Below are 19,827 nucleotides of genomic sequence, written 5' to 3'. Positions count from 1 at the left end.
ACTTCCAAGGCTATGTCGCAATGGGCGAGTCAAATTTATCTCGTTATCTGTCACGTAAAAGTGACAGATGAGTTATCGAATAACTCTGCTATACGAGCGTGGTTATTTCGGACCGAATAGAAGTTAAATTTTGAGCTCTGTTTGAAAACTGATCAATTTCCGGCATTTTCGAACATTGAAAATAACTTTCGAAATGTCACGATAAAAAATTCGGTAATTGCCCAAGTAACAATTCAAGCTGAATTGTAAGAACAAAAGTTGATTATTGGTTGATTTAAGGTGTATGAAGCTGACTAACACCAGGCTGAATATACAGTTGATTAGTAGTGCATGAAGCGAATTGTATCCCCATAATTCAACCTCAGTAAGTTAGCTGATATAAAGACTGAACAAGACTTATTTAAGCTTAATACTACTCCACAAACCAGCAATGCGCTACAAATATTCTGATAGCCTGATAGAATAATAATAATTTATTGCACAATATTGTTAAATGTCGTCAGTTGCATTTCCGACATTTTAGTTATTCTAAATCCCAAATCCCAGACTAATCCCAAGCAGCACCAGCAGTAGAGATAATTGACAAGGAAGAGGAGCTTTTAAGAATAGCTCCACCTAGAAGTGGACTGCACCGAAATCGGAAGTATTAACATTAGTATTCCTGTGTTTTGTCAGTTCACCACTTTATATTGCACTTAATTTTCATACCGCATTTCAAAAATAGAATTCAATAATAGCACTAAAATAGCATCGAAATACATCGCGCATTTGTGTCCAGATTGTGTTTACTGCACTTGAAATGAGAGAAATGTTTTACTGTCACAATGTATTGTTTATAATTCGGCATTGCTGTACAATACTCTTTTTGTTGCTATTATTCAACTTAATTTTGACGTGCTTCATGCTAATGATCATACCTTCTGCCTCAAATATGCTTATGTGGTCGAGTGGGTATAGTTGACGCCTGCGAATCAGCGACTGCCGGTTCGAATCCCGAAATGTAAAGGTATTTTTAGACATATAATAACAATATAAATATGTAAATCCAATTAGTCAGCAACATTCTAAAGCAGTATCATAAAAAATATAAGATATGGAGAGGTCTTCCATTACATTTTTTTTTTAAATAAAAAATTAAGGCTGAACAAGGGTTGGAAAAGACTGTTGGTTAATGCATTGAAAAGCTTATAAATTAGATTGTTGTTAAGCTTTGGGCTGATTAAAATCACCAGATTTAGATGTTTAAAAGCTGAACAAAAGTTAAAGTGGTCTATGTACAACAATTATTCAAAGTAAGCCTGAATTAAAATCGTTGAAAGAACACTTGTTAAGCATCAATTTGTTACTTGGGCAGCTTTTGTAAACAACGCATTTGATCGTCGATTTGGCGTAACTGGTAGCTCACCCACGCATGCTAACACTACCATGAGATAGAGGAAATTTTCCCCTACCTGATATAGTGGTGTTAGTATGTGGGGCGAGCTATTAATTATGCCTAAACGACGATAAAATGCGTTGTTTACAAAAGCGGATATGTCCTTTCGAAAAGTAATCGAGATTTGTAGTTATCATTCAGCCAAGGAGCGCTTGCGCCATCGAGCCGACGCTGCTACCAGCAGCCAGTGATCTCGACGGGAACGACGCGCAAAGTTCGAGGTGCAAAACTCAAACGCTGCGCGCTTGACAGGAACCGCCTTCCTACTGCTGCTACTGCTACTGCTGCTGCTACCGGTTTACCCGCCGTTCGAAGCGAAAATGAGTTGGGGCAGTAGTAGTAAAATTTACGTTTATTTTCTGGGTTTTTATGTTTCAACATTTGATTTAACATTTCAATTGGTTATCCTTTGGCTCTTCATCTTTGTTCTAGTTAATTGGTTTGTGGGATTGTTTTGGTTTGAATTTAAAAATTTGATAACCTACCTACTTGAGCACCTAACTACTTAAACTAGGTTGCCAAATCACGAATGATCTGGTGGTTTGATCGTAGACAGGCGACTCTGAACCTTTCCAGCGTGGAAGTCTTTCGCTCCTCGAGTGTTTGAAGACCGGCCAGGTGGTGAATCTCAGAATTACGAGTTCGCGGTGGACTGTTAAGGATCATTCTGAGGATCTTGTTTTGGATCATCTGAAGCTTTAGGTGGTGGCACTTAGCACAATCTCTCCCAGATTGGCATACCATACTCAATAGCCGGCAGAATGATTTGCTTGTGGACAGCAAGCTTGTTTTTGGGGGATAGGGTGGACTTCCTGTTTATCAGAGGGTAGGCGACCTGATCAAGATGTTACACTTGTTGGATGTTTTGTCCACATGGGATCGGAATAGCAATTTGCTATCGAGGGTGAGAGCAAGGTAGACTACTTCACTCGACCAGGCCAGGCTTAAGCATCAACGTTGAACGTATCAGAGGGGACATTGTTCAAGTAGACCTGGAATGATCTGCCCGACAAGTAGTTTTTGATGATCTTCACGAGGTAGATCGGAAAGTTGTATCGATGTAGCTTGTACAATAAACCATCATGCCAGACATTGTCGAACGCCTTCTCGACGTCCAACAATGCCATGACAGATGTATTGGAAACGGACTTATTCCGCTTGATGATGTTAGTAACCCGTTCAAGTTTGTGGATGGTAGAGTGGCCTTTCCTAAACCCGAATTTCTCTTTGAGAAAGATGTTATTATCATTTGAAAACACCAGCAGACGGCTGAGTATCAATTTTTCGAATAGCTTCGAGATGGAGGACAAGAGGCTGATGGGGCGATAGCTTTTGGCACTGGTAGGATCTTTGCCAGGCTTGTGTATTGGAATCACTTTGGCTAACTTCCAGCATGCGGGGAAGTAGCCAAGCTCCAAACATTTGTTGAAGATAACGGTAAGATGGTTGAAGAAGTCAATACTCAAGTTTTTCAACTCGAGGTTGACTACACCATCCATACCCGCAGCCTTCATGTTTTTAGTACTTCTAATAGCTGCTATCACCTCATCAGCCGATATTCTACTATGATCATGCACTACTACGGGGGTGTCAGCGACTCTAGTCATTGCCTCCAGGACGGCAGGCCCATGGGGGCTCACCATGGTTTGACCAAGATTATGTGAAATCACAAAATGTTGGCCAAGAGCATTGGCCTTTTCAACTGAGGTTATCAGTAGGGATGGGTCTAAGTGGTCAACAGAAGAAAGCGGAGGGATCGGTCTCGACTTATTTTTCAAAATTTTGGTCATCTTCCAAAATGGTTTTGCACAATCTGGGAGAGAGCGAATCTTTTTGGTAAAATCGTTATTTCTGAGTTCCACCATCCTGGCCTGGATAATTTTGGTTTGCCTATTGACATTGGTCTTCAAGTGGGGCAGCCCAGAACGCTGGAACTGCCTACGAATGGTGTTACGGAGCCTGATAAGATCTTTGGTTGGGCTGTCAAGGTTCAGAGAATGACTCACCTGTCTGGATGCTGGTACGTGTTGCTCCCTGGCACGGGATATCGCCTCTTCGATGGCTTGCAGACACAGATCGACTTCTTCGAACGACTCCGGAAGGACGTCGTAATTGATTGCTGTGTCCACATAGCGCTGATACTGCTGCCAGTTGACACGATGGTAATTTCGCCGGGAAACTTGAAACCTATTGGCCGAGGAACCTACTTCGGCCACCACCGGATAGTGGTCCGAGCTCAGTTCCTGATAGGCGATAGGTTCGGAGATGTTATCGCCAATGTTGCTGATGAAGATGTCGATGGTGGCATGAGCTCCGGATCGACTCAACCGGGTGGGAGAGTCCGGACACAGAATGTTGTAGTGGGCTTGCTGCAGATCGTTGTATAATATTGTGCCGTTCTGATTTCGCCGACTATTGCCCCAGGCTTGATGTTTGGCGTTCAGGTCGCCAGCGATGACGAAATTTTGCCGCCGTCGTGTTAGCTTGATGATGTCTCTTCGCAGGTCTGCGACCGAGCCGTCCCTAATGTTGGTTTGCTTGGGGCAGTAGACCGCGATGATGATGATTGGACCAAGCGATGTGCTCACCTCAATTCCAATGGCTTCGATAATTTTCAGCTGGAAGCTTGGTAGTAGCCGGCAGCTGATGTTCCGCCTTGCAGCGATGGCCACTCCCCCTCCCACGGAGCTGGTGCGGTCAAGCCTTATGAGCCGAAACTCGGAAAGGAAGACGTTCAGCTCAGGCTTCAAGTGTGTCTCGGTGATGACGGCTATGAAGATTTGCCGTTCGTTGAGAAAGTCAACAAACTCGATGTTTTTGCTCTTCAAGGAGCAAGCATTCCAATTTACGATCTTGATTGCTTCACGGTCCATACTTAGTGACAAGGGACAGGGTAGCATGTAGCTGTTCAGATCGAGTCTTGCAGGTGCGCATGATGATAATGGCCTCGGCCACGAGCGTCACAAGTTCCTCCGAGGTGAACGGAGAATCGTCAACAGGTTCACCTGAGACAGCAGCAGCGTATGATAAACCAGGGGCGGTGGATGAACCTGGAATTGGCTGGGCCGCAGCAGCAGCGAGACGATGCTGAACTATTCGACTGTTGGGAACCATTTGCATACTCGCAGGATTGGCTTGTTGGTTGTTGAGCGGAAGCGGGGCTAGGTTCGGAACATGTCGACGGGGCTGGAGAGCTGGGTACTGGACTTCCGTGAGTACAGGAGGCGAACGATGATTACGGAGGCGACCGACCTGGTTGTTGATTGTAGCCTTCCGACGGATATTAATGAACTCCACTCGCTTGGGACATCCGCGATTGGAGGCTTGGTGGTTTCCACCGCAGTTGACACACGTTGGCTCGATGTCATCGACTTGCTCACAGGACGCAGTTGAGTGAGTTCCAGCACACTTGCCGCAGTTTGTCTTCATGTGGCAGTTTTTGGTGCCATGGCCATATGAGAGGCAGTTCATACACTGCGTTACATCACGATGTTGGGGTTTGTAATGCTCCCAACTGATGATGACCTGAAACAGGTCCCGGATTTTGGATCTCAGAGCTGCAAGACTGGTGGATCCCTTCGTGAAATGAACCAGGAACAACTGATCACGGAAGCTGGTGTTTTGGTTGGGACACCGGTTCATCTGGAACATGGCCTCAGGTTGGAGCCCAAGCCGCTCCTGCTCGGATTTCACCGCAGCAGCCTCGAACGACGGTAATCCACGCAAAACCACCTTCAGTGGCTTGCTCTGCGAAACTTCCTATTTGTTTGTACTCCTCCAGGCTGGAGCACATGATTTTGGTACCGATACTGCAAAGCTTGAAGCGAGGCAGCAGCTTGTGTTTTGCCAGTTCGGCACCCAGCTTGGCAACATCCTTCACCGGCGTGAAAAGCGGGGGAATCCGCTCTCGTCTTGCAATGGGAACGCCATTTTCTTCCGGGAGTACTGCATACTGGTTGGCTTGCAGTACTCGTTTTCCGGCGTCATCCTGCGACGCGCTGGGCTTGATTAGCACCTTCTTTGAAGGGCCCGCTGCTGGCTCATTGGCACGTTTACGCACCATTTGTTTCGTGTTTGCAAGTTCAATTAAACTTGCCAGAATGCGAGAAGATGGCGACACTTCCACGGCGCAACGCGACAGCACAAAACGAAACAAAATCGAATCGAGAACTCGAGAGAAAATACGGACTGAACAGCTCGACAGTCGAGCAAAGAATGATGAGAGTTGGGGCACATTAGCAGCGCTGTTTAATAGCTTTTCAGATTCAAGCAGCACGATGTGCAGCCAAATTGTACTTGATTATGAGGAACAGTTTTTTTTATAAAAAATTGAAAAATCGTTTATTGAAACAGCTTACGAAAGGTATTTCCTATCGATCGCAATTTTAGATTTTTGATTAACCCCCAGTACCTTCCCGTAAGACGTAGTCTACGTCAAAACCTGGGTATTGCGAACACAGCCGATTTTATTTTGCAAGTCAGCAGGAAACAACTTGAAAATTTTCCGATGAAACATATTGTTTTGCTAATGCACTGCTCTCAAATTGCATATACATGCTGTCAAAAGTTCATACTTTGCTCCATAAATAACGTGTACATGGTGTTGGAAGTGCACCTACCCACATGACTCTTACAAAGCTTGTTTACATTCTTCCTTCAGCAGTTCGTTCAAGTTCGTTTGTTCGTTGTATTATTTACTTTCGAGTGCTATGATTTCTCTTCAGGCGATTCTATTAATTAAGGAAATGTTATTATTGCATCGCAAGATCGTGCCCTGTTTCACCATTGTAGAAATATACTACTAAATTCATTAATTACTAATAAACCGTGCAATGAACGTCTTTCAATGTACACAACCCGAGTTCCTTTTGATTTAGAAATCGGCCGCTATACTATTTTGCTACAAAAATCAACAGACAGTCTACGTGATTATCCTTCAGAACAAATCTTCTATTACTATGCGACGTTGGACTACTGTTATACACAGCTGAGAGAGGATGGTATTGAAAATTCAGGGAAAGAGTTTTCAACCTCGTTTTCAACATACCTGCATTCTGTTCCTTTCCCAGTAATGTTACCAAACTGCCACGAATTGAAGAGCTGTCTTATAAAATCATTGATACGACATAGATTAAACGCGGAAAAAGTATGGAAAATGCGAAAAACTAAATACGATAGTCAAAGCATGTTTATTTGAATGTGATCAATAAATATTATGTACTGTTAATACAAACGTGTAAAAAAAAAATATATAGAACAAAGTGCATTAAAAATAAAGACTTTTTTTGTTGAATTAAATGACAACATTTTTAACATTGACCACAATACTTCCTCTGCCGACGGAGATTGTTTTAAACAGTAACACTTTTAGCAGCTCTCAATCGTTGGATTCTTTTTGACAACCATTTCGTGTTTCTCCGCATCACTCAGGTCAACACAACCAACCTCAACAATTAAATTCAACACCAATCTCAATACTTCCCACACTTTTCTTCGCGAAGCGCTCGTGTTTATTTACATTGCTCGATTGGAACAGCGTTTGACGGTTCGATTGGAACTTTTGGCTTCAGTCTTAGCGCGTCTCTTATTTAATATCGTTTCTGATTTGCACTAGATTACGGATTACGACGTTAAATAAAAGAAGGAAGAAGAAGAAGCTCATGGCCAAGGTCGAATGGGTTTGTTGTTTGAAGATCAATTTCAGTTTAAGTCTCTAACTTCACACAACGAGCAGCCCTCACTGAAGCACGTGCACTTCGCAACGTTTTTCTCGATAGGGGGTTGTTCTTGGATTTCGATGGAGACGAGTGGTCATCCAAATCGCTGCGACATTTAGAACCGCCCGACTGGTATGCAAAAAATTACACAGATTCATCTATTTTCACACGGTCGATCAGATCATTCCAAATTGTTTCGAATCGACTCAATTTCGCCAATAGTGGATTAATTAAAAAGTTAGTATAATTTTCCGGGAAAAAAGTCGTGGAAACCGAGGGAAATACTTCTCGAATATGAGGGAAATCCATTGAAATTTTACTCAGTCTAGGAGTATACTTATCGACTGATTGACCACTGTCGATTTTCCTCAAATTCGAGAAGTTTTTCCTGAAAAGCCCGAAAAATTCAACTCACTTTTGACGCAATTGAGTCGTTTGTGTAAACCAATTGGTTTTTTTTTTATGGGCTGGGCTGTTTCATCAAATAAACAAATCTTGAGTTCGATGATCGAATCTCTTGTGTGGTGTTTACATCTGCGCTTATTTGATAGCGCTACTGTGTTACCTGACTTATAACGAATATACGTTGTATACGAGTACCCCGAATACAACATATGATTCGTCTAATTTTGCATAGCATTTACAAAGTAAAATTAGACAAACTATACGTTGTATTCGGTTTACTCGTATACAACGTATATTCGTTATAAGTCAGGTAACCACAGTAGTGCACTACTTCTTCTTCTTCCTCGCATTTCAAGCTTATTGTGTATGGCATATTAGCTTATTGCTGAGAGCACTTATGTAGTGTTCTAGATGCACTTTCACAGTTATTAATTGAGAGCTTTCGATGCCTGTACCATTTTCGTATTAGTATAATTGTGTGACAAGTACAATTATACTCTATGCCCAAAGGAAATCGAGAAATTTTCCAATCCGAAAAATTCCTAGACCAGACCGGGAATCGAACCCAGCCACCTCCAGCATGGTCTTGCTTTGTAGCTGTGCCTTTACCGACTGAGCTAAGGGAGGTCCCACACAGTGCACTAGCACTGTACTAAAAAGTAGCCAGCATAATGTAAACAGAGCGTCAGCATCATGCGATTTCAGGAACAACTGAAAGTCGTACTAGTTGGTTGAGCTGGCTTAGCCAGTGGACTAGCATAAGTGTAAAAAGAGTATTCTTTTTCGGAGCATTTGCTATTGATTTTGCTAGCAACATTGGAAATTTATCGGGAAATTAGTTGTACTAATCGATAGCGAAAATCGATCGAGAGAATCGATCATCGCAACTAGGCCCTTAGAAATGCTAGAAATTCATTTATTGTGTTGAGTTTATTGTTTCAAAGATTTGAGACTTATTCACTGAATTCATAGGGGAATATTGGGATACGTTTAGAACAGGCAAACCCAGAAGTGAAATCGGTTTTTACAGTTTATATATATTTCTTTATTTCCTATAAAAATATTTTTTTTTTCCATTCTCACCTAGTTATAAATGTAACAAAAGGAATTTTTCTCGTAGAGTTTAGTTTGTTTGGTTTGTTTATTCGATATAAAAATTAGAAAGAAAAAATAGAAATGATACTAATGATCTAGCTTCTGTAGTGTTGTTCGAAAAAAAAAACGTAAATTAAAAAAGAGCAGAAAAATATCATTCGGAGATCAACACTTTGAAGTTGCACGTGCAGTCAGGCAGTCGTCCGGAACGAATAGTCAACTGCTCTACTCTAGTGGTTACTGGACGAGAGATTTTTACTGCTTTGTTGCTATCATTTGTTTTGGTTTCGCGTCAGTTGTTTGATTGAATTATGATTTGTTTATAGTTAGTGACAGGCAAATAGAATTGCACGAAAAATTGCTTAGACATCGTTCACCAGGGAGTAAATAGCGACTTTGGTTTCAAAAATATGAATATAGGTATTTTCAACGATAACAACGTTTACGTTTATCCGATTAAATAATTTCTTTGTTTACATATGTGGTGGCTTAGCTGTTTGTGGGAAATTGATTTCCACGAGGAGGCTAACAAATTTGTTTGTTTCTTTTAGGCTAACGTATTACAAAGTTTGATGGGTTTATCTTCCATGCTTTATTCTCGACGGACAGTGAGAGGAGGTACAGACACAAAAAGTTGTTAGTTCCGTTGGAATTCCAATATTACAAATAATATAAAACATTCAACAGCAATCATATCGTGTTTTTTTTTTGTTTTGGTTTTGTGCATTTATCGCATTCTCTTTGCTATGGTTGATGGTTTACTCTTGCTTTACACGAGGAAATTTTACATTAAACGTTACAAATCACACCGATGGATGTTTGGATTTTGGTTGTCTGTTGTGTGTCAGCTGCTACACGGCAGCGCCTACTGTTTATTTTGTTGTTGTTGTTGTTGTGTTTGTTTTGCTCCGGTTGGAAAGAAAATTAATCGATTTTGTGTGTGTTTGTGTTTATCTTCCCAGCAGCGGAACCAGCAATTGATACGAAATGGACACTAAACTCAGAATTTCCCATACGCTTTTACGACGACGGATGGTTGCTGCCTTAAAAGGTATCATAAAAAACGCTTAATGACAATCATTGACAACAATTATGGTGGATTGGAAACTCGGTGTTGCTTGCTCTCTGTTGGTTTTCGGAATAAGGTTACAATCGCTTAATGAGTACAATGATGCCTTCCGATGTGAAGTAACGTTCGGTAAGATTACAAATGAGTTATTATAGAAAGTTTGAGAACTAACAAAGAATATTCTATGAGCTTTGGCTTCGGTTTACAGGTCAAAAACAGTCTGCTTAAATCGTAACGATATTAATGATTTTGTTTCCTTAGGATGCTCGTTTAAAAGATTATTTTTTTTCCAGTGTAGCGTGGTATTATTTATCAAGTTTAAAACGTGCTTTGGTCATTTTTGTTCTTCTGAAGTATCGTTAGAGTATTTCAATTATGATAAAAAGAGTATGATTCGACGATGTACTATAATGGAGTCCTGGAATCCTTTCATTTAATTTAAGGCCATTTCGAAGGAGAGTCTACTGTTTTGTTTGTTGCTGCTGCTGCTGTTGATTAAAAATTGTATATCGTATAAAATGTCATTCTTCGCTATGTTACGTTAGAAAACTACAAGCTTTGCTGAGAGAGTTATCTTTCGTAGAAGTAGTTTAAAAGCTGTTTGTATAAAAATATGGGATCCTCTTAGAGATGATACAAAAGTTAACTTTCATTTCCATGTATTGCACCTTCGAATCCCAATACCGTAAACTTTTCTTTTATTTTCAATTCGAGCAAACAACACCGAGTTGGGTTTATATGTTTCATATATAAATTTTACATCCAACAAATTAATAATTATCGTCTTTTTAAGACGTTTGTTTGGTTTCCTTTTTCATTACAACAATTAACCACTGTTCTTTCACTGTATCACACTTTTGTTTTTTCTTTTATATATATTTTAACTACTATTTTTCAAATGTCCAAGGTAATATGTATAAATTTAATTCTTTTGCCTATAAGAAGTGTACGCTAATCCAATTATTTTCATTGACTTAAGGTAAACTTTTTCTCTTTCTTACTGGTGTAAGACCACAATAAACCTCTCCTTCAAAAAATATATAGTAATCAACAAATGGAATATGTATAAATGTATGTTTTTTCCTTTTCACTATATGTATGGATGTGTACGTTTCATGTGTGTAAAACTGTGTTTGTGTGTCCATGTATGTGTGTTTTAGTGAAAACGAACTCGGGTGAGTGTGTTGGTATGTCAATGCCTACTGCGGTTATCTTATACTTAGGGTTTCCGAAAGAAGTGTTCCACACATTCTTTACAATTTGGTTTAGCTATTTGAGTTTTAGAACATGTCATCTTTTTCTGGTTTTAATTTACAATTTTTGGCTTGGTTTGGATGATGGATGATGAGTTGATATATTTTTTTTTGTTTATTTAGCTCACTACGCGTTTTCCTATACAACAATTGAAATGAGAGGTGAGATTTCCTATCACTATCAGTGTAGAGTTATCGTAACGTATAAAAGGGCGCCGGATTGAATTCCTGTTCGTGGTAAAAGATCCGCCATACAATCTTCCACATCATCGTCCACATAACAATTTACACTCTAAACATACTCTAAACAACGTCGAACGAAAGAATGGTGAGCCGCGGAGTGGAATCAGAAACACCAAACGACCCGGTCCACATTCCCTATACCGCTAGTCGACTAATTACAGCGTTTCTTAACTTCTATAATGGAAAACATTTGGTTTTGTTCTTCAGATTACCTAGGGATTGACTACGAGCCTTCCGCAAACGATCGCCGCCTGTCGCATCTGTAGCAGCAGCCACCGCCGTCGTCGTTCGATCTGGCTCCGATGGTTTCTGTTTATCTACCGTTTTACTACACTTGTTATCTACTACAGCTACTTCTTTGGCACTATCGTGTTGCATTTTGAGTTGGTCCTCGGTATGTCTGTTTATCGTTATTTCATCGGCGTCTAGGTTGATGGGTTCTAGTTTCTGCATTGAGTATCGAGTAGGGAGTTCAATAACCACCGCTGGTTGGACGTCCAGTTGGTCCAGGTGCATGGGTTGCTGGCCGTCCTCTTCTTCGTCGTACGCCGGACTGCCAGAATAGCTGGCAGCACGTGATTCCGTTTCGGCGCGCGAGAACAGCAGATCAAACTCCTTGGTAATTTCGTTAGTGAAGTCCGATATCGCCGGATCCATCATATACGGTTCTTCATCTAGATCGATGATCGTGTATTCGCTTGTCAAAGGATTTACAACAGTCTCCCTCGTTTCGGTAGGTGTTGTCTTACTGTCACCTTCTTCCGCCAGGTGAGTCTTCAACAGCTCATCCATGGTTTCGTCCGAAAACGATCCATCCGGCGTAAGCGTGAAATCTTCGATGTTCCAATTCTTTATCTGCTTGATCTCTCCGGACCCACTGTTGGCTCCGTTGGCCAACGTTTCCTCGAAGATTTCACTCTTAAGCGACAAGCTCAGTCTCGATGTGCTACAGCTATCTAGGTTAGCGTTCTTAACGGTATCAAATGCATAATCGGTTAACGTAGATTTGTTCAGTGTTCCACTGGAATTGCTCAAAAGTTCCAGCGAGGTAGTCCGCTCTAGTGCCGTCAAGCAATCCGACTTCAAGAAATATGGATCAAGCGACGAACTTAGCGCAATATTGTCTAGATCACCTTTCGAGCTCAGGATACTCTCCCTGGAACAAATCTTATAAATCGTCAGCGTATCCTGATCTTTACCCGCGTCGATTGCTTCCAATTCTTCCTCCGTTACCTCGTACTCGTCGTCCACGTTGTCAAACTCGTTATTACTATGATGGAACAGAAAATCGTGTATGATCAATTTTTTTGACTCATTCTGAGGCATCAAGTAAATCTCATCACAGTCTGAATCCATCGACGTAGCCATATCCATAAGCGGGAGCTGCAATTTCCTGTCAGGTATTGCTATTCCCTGCTCTTCATGGATTTCTTCTTCTTCTTCTTCTTCTTCGTCATCCTCCTCCTCATCGTCATCTCCCTCTTCCTCTTCCTCGTCCTCCTCCTCTTCATCCCCTTCTTCATCATCTTCCTCCTGGTACTGGTACGCCTCCACCACCGTTCCATCTTCCCGTACCAAATTCCCCCGGTAGTAGATGTTCTCTATGCTCAGATTCTCTATATCTTCTTCGTAGTACTGCTCATCATACAAAAACTGATTGTAATCCTCCACCTCGAACTCGTCCTTCTGTTCCTCATCCGGGTAGCATGTATCGTCGTAGCTATCCTCGTTCTCATACAACGTATCCGACCTGAACGAAAACTTCGGTTCACTCTTTTGCCGCAGAAGCTTAAAGTTCCTTCGCTTGTACTTCCGTATCGCGCCCAGACTACGGTTCGGATCGTAGGGCTCGGAATCCGTTCCACTTTGACCGTCACTGTGGTGAATCGCTTCATGTTTGTACAGCCCGCTGAAGTCCTGCGAACAGAACTTTTCGTACAACTCCATTGCACTGAGCCGGACGCTGCCGGTCGTATTGTAGAAGGCTTCTGACAGCGGAGAGGTGCATGTAGTTTCCAGATTCAGGCATGCAGTGCTATTGTTCTTCAGCGATTTCTTCGATCCTTTCGTAGACTTCGTTCGGAAGTAGCTAATCTCGTTGTTTGACTTGGATTTGTTCGGGGAAGTTTTCGCATTGCCATTGCTGGTTGCGTTGTTACTGCCGGAGAACAGAAACTTTTTGCCTTTGAGAGTAAACACGTTGCCTTTCTTCGTACCGAAGAGGGAAGACTTGGAAGAGCTGATTGACGCTTTGGACTGTGAGTGACAGGATTTGACAGGCGAGCGTTCTGCAGGTTCCGTGGTCGGCTTTGCGGGTGAGGTTTTGTCTTCAAAGAACATGGTTTCCTTAAAGTTCGGTTTACTCTTCTTATCGTACAGAGCAGAAGTGCTGAATCGCTTGCATTTCAAAAGTTTATTCATCCTCTTGAATCGACCGAGGTTTTTCTCGAAGATGTGACCGAACGAACCGTCTACGGAAGGATTCTTGCTACCGTCCGACGAAGTTCCCAGTTCCAACTCCGTCGGCCGATCTGCCGTTCGTTTGAACTTGATATCCGTTTCACTAGCCTTTCGCGCAGTGCTGTCTTCTACGCTTTTCGAGCGTTCGGTTTCCTTCTTCGAATCTTCATCGGTCTTGGTTACTTCCTTCGAAGAGTTCCCACTTTCCTCCTGTTCTTGCTCCTTCTCCTCAAAAATGTCGAACGTATTCTCGTAGCTTTGATTTTTCCACGTACTGTAGTCCGGTTGCTTCTTACCCACCTCGTCTAGGGTATCGCTATCACTTTTGTACTCTCGCTGAAGGTTGTTCTTCAGATGCATCTTGTAGTCGGCTTCCATCTGTTCCAGTTCCATCGTATCGGAGAACACCGTGTCGATTTCGTCCGTCGAAATGTTTTTCGAACTTTCGTCGGTTGATTTGTGCGTCTCCGAGGATGGATTGCTGCTGCAGTACTCGGCAAACTCCCGTCGCTTTTCGTGAGTCGGAGTGTACTGCGAGCTCGACAGGCTTGATTCCTTCTCGTAGATGTTGCCCTTGAGGAACTCCGAATCGGTACGGATGATCTTCTTGGACTTGCGCAGAATCGGTTTGCGCATCGGCGAGTAGTGCGACTGGTTGAGCTTCATTGTTCTACTATCTTCTAATGATTTGTTCTTCGGAATTGTTTCGATCGTCTTTTGCGCGTTCTCGGTCAACTCGGAATTGCTATTGGATTTGGTAATCTTCTCTACGCTAGAATGAACACTCGATTCTTTAGTAATGTAGGAACCCGTACTTAGGCTTCGGCTTTTGGCGGCTTTCAGCTGCTGTTGCTGTTTTTGCAGCATCAGCGGATGATTGAGTGGCAGATGATGATGAGGCGACAGGTGAATGATTTCGGTGTTTTGCTTCAGCAGCGTCGGACCGTTACCCGGCCGGATGACGCCACTGATCTGTTGTTGCTGTTGCTGATGATGGTTGGCCGTACCGATGCCGGGATTGGTAAGGGCAGGTCCAAAGGCGGCCGTCGCTATGAATGGGACCAACCCGGCACCGATACCGCCGGCGGCACTACCGATGGCAGTGGCAGTGACCTCGTCAACCCTCTGGGCAAACAGTTGGTTACCGATGATGCGTTCGTTTAGGTTCATCGTCTTTTGGCTGAGCCGCGAAATTTCGTTGGAGATGTCGAACGTGCCGACGGTTTTGAGCCGGTCCAGCCGGCCGCGATGACACCTCCGCGGTGGATCATTTCCACCCAAACTGTACAGGCGGCCCTTCTTCTTCCGTTCGCATATTTTGCCGTTCTTGTCGATAACAAACTTTTTGTCGTCAAACGATTGACCACGGTCGTAGCACTCTCCTCGTTGCAGTTTTCTGATTGACTTTTCCACGATTACACGACCTGCGTTCGATAGTTCTTTGGAGAGTTCGGAATTTGAGTACTCGGGGGTCAGCGGGATGCTTTTGCCCCGGCCAAATTCGATAAACCTGCAAGAGGGACGAGAGAAAGAGACGGAGAGAAGATTTAGTTAAGTAAATTACCAGGAGGGATTCCGTTCCGTTATCTTTTGACTTGTGATGGTTTATTTAAGAAAACAAAATGTAGGTAGCGAAACTAAATGAACAAATCCACAAATGAATGACAATGTTAATGCATCCGGATAAAACCAGGGAATAGTTTATAATTGTGTTAGAATGAAATTAAATTTTACATTCGAAATAGGACGGTAAATATTAATCTGATTAGCTGCTCAGATATAAATTATAATTTATTAATTTAAATTGAGTAATCACGTTATCCGATTATAGTTAATCAAATTGAAAATCCAAAATGAAGCGCCAGTAATCTATGTCCAGAAAATAATTAGATTAATTAGTTTCGATTGAACGCATATGGCCAGGGTTGAATGCTGTCAATATTGTTGAGGTTGGAATTGCTACCAAGTTCGGTATTATTATTTCGTAGCGTTGCATGTGTAACGGAGTAATTCGTAGATTGCATACTGGCAACTGTCATGTATCACCTTTAACGTTCTTATTCTGATTGCTTAAGGAAAACTATTTGGAGTGAATAGATCTCCAATCAAAATTCAGAATTGGAAAAGTGTGACGATTACCTATGCCGGCCACACCCATTTTCTTCGTTACGGGTAAAGGAAGGATATTGTTCATATAACATCTACTTAACGGGAGACCGGCGACTCACCGTCGCCCCCATAGATGCTAAGGAGTTGCATAGTTAGAAAGGATATGGGTCAGGATTAGCTTAAGCAGGCGATGCGACCATAGTAAAGGGTGTCCCACACCAAATTGCATCACGGAAAAACGCTGTAGAAAATTACCTAATAGACCGATCCTTTTCAAACTTTCAGACAATAAAATATAACCCATTAGTAAGCTTTTGGCATATTTATTTCATTCAACTTCAATACCATAACCGTACGCTCGTACCTTACGCTTAACTCCACTCATTAGGTTCCATACGACATCTGGCTGCAGCTTCTTCTGTACGGAAACCCACTTTTTCTTCATGTCTTCCTCAAATTTGACCTCCTTGGGATGCTTCCGTAGTGCCTGTTTCATAATAGCCCAGTATTTTTCGATGGGCCTTAGTTCCGTTGGGGAGGTTCATGTCTTTGGGTACTCCAGGACAACATTTGAATAGTGGAACGAAGCTAGATCCAGCCAGAATATCGTAGGGCCTCGTGTTGCTTCAACAGAGGAAGCAGATGCTTCGGTAGACACTCCTTGAGGTAGATCTCCCCGTTTACAGTCCCGGTAGTCACGATAGACGCACTCCGTTTGCCACATGAACAGATTGCTTGCCAAATCATGAAAGTTTCTGCTTCCTTACTTCCTCCGGAACATCAAACTTGTGCTGGGCGGTAAAGAATAATAGCCCCAGAAGCTGCTGGAAGTCCGCCTTGATCCATGATGAGACAATGAGGCTTCGTCAGTATCTGAATGTACAGTTTCCGGGCCCGTGACTTTACCACTGTATTTTGCCGATCGTCACGATTTGGAGTCTTCTGCACTTTGAACGTATGCAGTAGACTTATGCAAAATTTGACTTTTTCGCTCCACAGTGCTCAAATTGTTTCAAATCGGGTCCTGATTAGCCTCCCAAAGTTACAACTCATTTGGTTAGAAACAGACTTCGCACAGCCATTTGAAGTTTACATGTAAATTACTATGGGAAATCTCAACTTTTTGTTCATTGCCTTCCAGTCTTTTTCCATATTGACCTGAGAAACAGTTCGATAGCAATTCTTATAGAAAAAATTTTCAGCTACAAATTAGCTCAAGATCGTTTCTATGTAAAACGAGACAGGAAAAAGTTATTAATTATTTAAGAGATTGGTAAACTTATGACAAGATCAAGCAGCAGCTCTGTAGGCAACACTGTATTTTGCAGTGTAACTCTTTTCCTTTATTTAACGTCGGTCTCTTTTCCGCAATCTAGTGCCAATCACCGACGGACATCGATTGCCATCCATTGACGGCAACCGAATGTGCAGGAAGGCAGCTTCCACACCTGCGTAGGATATCGCACCCACTCAACACACATGGGCCGGGACCAACGGCTTTACTTCCCTTCCGAAGGAAGACGTGACCAGAGATTTTTTTGCCTCAGAAAAATCCCACCGACCTCGGCTGGGGATTGAACCCAGACCCATTGGGGTGTTAGGAAGCAGTCACGCTTACCACTACACCACCGGCGCCGGCGATTTTGCAGTGTAACATAGAAGACATGATTTTTGTGTCCTATTCAACGCCCCAGAAACACCAATGTTGCCTGCTGAGCAGTTGATTGAGCATGATCATTAGACATCAGCGAATTGAACCATTGATAACTTTCGATCCTTGCATTTAATCAAAAAGAGGTCTTGAGCAAAGTTGTAGCTTTCCTACAAGTGCAGTGGAAAGCTTTTGAAGCAGACCGATATGGTGAATTATTAGATAGACAAGAACAAAAATCTTGGTCTACCATAGTAATTCCCATACAAACTTCAAATGGTTTGTGCCATCTCAGTTTCTCACCAAATGGGTACAAATTTTGAGAGGTTAGCCAGGATCCGATTTGGAATCGTTTAAGTATTGTGTAGCGAAAGTTTCAAATTTTGCATCACTCTAGTATGCAGTCTCTCCCGATCCTTGGCCAGTTCTGAGGACTACTTCAAAGACAGTCGATAGCCGTGGAGATTAATTCACACTCGCTACGATTTATATCCTTCTGCAGTTAAACAAAAACTATTTCAAGAAGCTCCACTATTAAAAATAAGTAACAATGATGATGTACTAAAAAATATTCCATACGATTTGACAGGTAGTAAAAAGTCATTATAATTGTTCACATCATTTCCATCTGCTGGTCGACCGTCACTTATATTCATCAATTATTATTAACTATTTAGGCTGTGAATCATTTGGTGGATTTATTTAACTTTTGGTAAAATTTTGACGGATGGAAAATTATTGATTAACCCTGCTATCCGAGCGTGGTTATTTTGACAGACAAGAAGTTAAATTTTGACAACCGTGGCTGAGTTCTTCTCGAAAACCGGTCGATCGACAGAACAGGGATTTTCGAACATACAGAATAGCTTTCGAAATGTCACTTTTAACCACGAGTTATATTTAACTCGGCAAATAGTTCACAGCCTGTGTTAAATTTAACTCGTGGTTAAACGTGACAGATGAAAAGTTATCGAATAACCCTGATCCGAGCGTGATTACTTCTGACAGAATAGAAGTTAAATTTTGACAACCGTGGTTTGAAAACCGATCGATCGATAACACCGGGATTTTCGAACATTGAAAATAACTTGTGGTTGCAGTAACCCCAAGGGGTATTCAACTCTGCACATCCCAATCTGTGCCGAGTACTTTATCTGTGCCGAAAGCTAGGTCAAGCGTTGTGCTGAACGTGCCAAAGTGTGGCAATCAAGCTATCAGTCTCAGTAACCCATGAGTTTGGCAACCCTGCACTTATGATTTTTGCGATAGTGTGTTTACATTTTCAAGTCAAGGACGGAAAAAAGTCGTTTTAATATTCAACGAGCTGGTTGCCGGTCATCCGCTTCAACGAAGTGGCACTGGAAGATTAGCCTCTCCGCGAGAAGGAGAAGGGTCAATGATGGCAGAAGCTGTCCACCCAGGAGAAGACAGTTCTCTACCGTGTGTCATTCTGGCAGACGTTTGCCAAAACCAAGAACCGGCAAGTGGAACATGAATCTTGTCTGCAATATCGTCGGCAATGCTACAATCTCAAAAATACGAAGGACTCGACTTAAAATGCCCACCGGCGGTATTAGTAGCAGCAATAGACCCGTGGTAGCTTCATAGTGTCAGCAGTCGTGGTTAGGTACTAAATTCGTCTGACTCCGACTACTTCATCAATCGTTTATCCAAATGTCGGTCCAGAATCTCGATACTGATTGCAGTCGTTTGATGATTACCTCCTCCTTGTATCAACCTGTTGTTCCATCTTATTTTTTTCCTTGGTCATTTCTGAATCGCATATTATGTAATCTCCCTGAAACTGCTGCCGGTTCCGATTGCGTTCGTAAGACCGCGATTTAGATTGGCTCGGTTACCTCCGGTGTGGTTACCTTCACAATTCTGTTAGCAGCATCTTTCTTAATGTTGCTGTTGACCTCCACAGTCAATCGAATCCGAGTTCAGTTCATATAATGAACTGTATGGCTGACTGATTGGTGAATCATCAATCGTACCGAGGTGTTATGCGGGAGAAATAGCTGCCATTGCAGATTCATCTGAAGAATAGTACGATCGTTCGGCACCGGGGTGTTGTTGACACCGTACATTATCGCTGCAATGCTTCTTACCCATACAATTGACTCTCGGTCCGGATCCTATGGCCATCGAGTTAATACTTAATTCTAGTCAATTCCTGTTAATTCTGGCCTATTCTGCCGGGCGTGGTGACTCTCACTAGTTCGTTTGGACTTCCCTGAAACTATGGACATCTCTCAAAAGCCGTGTGTACTTTCTGTAGAGGTCAATCTTGTAGGCATTGGATTCCTGTAAATAAAATGGGAGCACCGCTGGACAACTGTAATTGAAGTTGTTCACAACATTACGTGCTGTTTGACTGTATATTCAGA

At 42.3% G+C, this 19,827-nt stretch overlaps 2 protein-coding genes across 2 annotated transcripts in view; both read right to left on the bottom strand.

The window, feature by feature from the left end:
• Positions 1–8,574: 8,574 nt before the first annotated feature.
• Positions 8,575–14,979, bottom strand: LOC135707655 (glutamic acid-rich protein-like). Its single transcript, XM_065229501.1, has one exon. The coding sequence runs from the start codon at positions 14,845–14,847 to the stop codon at positions 11,392–11,394; it is 3,456 nt and encodes a 1,151-aa protein (XP_065085573.1). The 5' UTR covers positions 14,848–14,979; the 3' UTR covers positions 8,575–11,391.
• Positions 14,980–15,020: 41 nt separating this feature from the next.
• The window catches only part of Ptp36E (protein tyrosine phosphatase 36E), a 51,272-nt gene continuing 46,465 nt past the window's right edge, over positions 15,021–19,827 (bottom strand). Inside the window, exon 16 of the mRNA XM_065229498.1 lies at positions 15,021–15,187. The gene's annotated coding sequence lies outside the window, so the exon portion shown is untranslated. The remainder of the gene's footprint in view (positions 15,188–19,827) is intronic.

Source organism: Ochlerotatus camptorhynchus, unplaced genomic scaffold (genome assembly GCF_037179485.1).
Source record: "Ochlerotatus camptorhynchus isolate MF236.1 unplaced genomic scaffold, CSIRO-AGI_Acam_v1.1 ptg000315l, whole genome shotgun sequence".
In the NCBI taxonomy this organism is placed as follows: domain Eukaryota; kingdom Metazoa; phylum Arthropoda; class Insecta; order Diptera; family Culicidae; genus Ochlerotatus; species Ochlerotatus camptorhynchus.
This window is presented reverse-complemented; position numbering and strand designations above follow the sequence as displayed.